At 35.8% G+C, this 735-nt stretch overlaps 1 protein-coding gene across 6 annotated transcripts in view; it reads left to right on the top strand.

Annotated features, from left to right (window-relative positions):
* Positions 1–735, top strand: part of LOC108750610 (RNA binding protein fox-1 homolog 2-like) — a 304,555-nt gene that overhangs the window by 208,537 nt on the left and 95,283 nt on the right. For all 6 annotated transcript variants that reach the window (XM_018490163.1, XM_018490164.1, XM_018490161.1 and 3 more), the window contains one exon: positions 112–165. In XM_018490163.1, the coding sequence (XP_018345665.1) occupies positions 112–165 (54 nt within the window). The remainder of the gene's footprint in view (positions 1–111; positions 166–735) is intronic.

Below are 735 nucleotides of genomic sequence, written 5' to 3'. Positions count from 1 at the left end.
TTTATTTATATATATATATTATTTTTATATATTTTTTATGTTTTATATTCCGCTATTAATATTACACGCATACTTTAATATTCTGAATTTGGTAAATATTTCTCCTTTCAGCAATTTGGGCCAATCCTTGACGTGGAAATTATATTTAACGAAAGGGGAAGCAAGGTAAGCTCACGTCGCCCTTAGGCTGCGAGCCACCCCTGTCAATCCAACCCCCGATAATACTGCTAGTTCTAAGCTAATATCATATCCAACGAAATTCTCGCATCCAGAACGAATGTATTTCTCATATTTTTTTTCTAAATTCACATGTTAATTAAGCCATACGTATCCATGTAAACACAGTTAAATAAAATATTTGTTTATTTTTTTTTTCATTTGAAATATTTATCTTCCATGTATTGTTATTGATAATTTGAAAAACAAATTGAGATGTCTTTACATTACGTGCTTTCGCAACAATTATTTTCAGAATGTTTATCATGCGTTCGATGTTATTTTGTCATTCATCTTCTTTCTCGCGTGTAGTTGCCATATCGGCGACAACCACGAAAGCTAGCACCGTGCACGTGACTCGGTTTTTCTATCGCGTATACACGTGACAGTTTCTCTCGTTCATTTATTGGAAAAGTTTTCCGCAGAACGCCGACGAACGTTCTGGATGCGAGGATGTCGCGGGGATCGTAATGATCTTGTTAACGGATGCAGCAGCACGAACAGCGGTCCATAGTGTAT

This window comes from Trachymyrmex septentrionalis, unplaced genomic scaffold, assembly GCF_001594115.1.
Source record: "Trachymyrmex septentrionalis isolate Tsep2-gDNA-1 unplaced genomic scaffold, Tsep1.0 scaffold37, whole genome shotgun sequence".
NCBI lineage: Eukaryota > Metazoa > Arthropoda > Insecta > Hymenoptera > Formicidae > Trachymyrmex > Trachymyrmex septentrionalis.
Note: the sequence above shows the minus strand (reverse complement) of the source record. Positions and strands in the feature narration are given on the sequence as shown.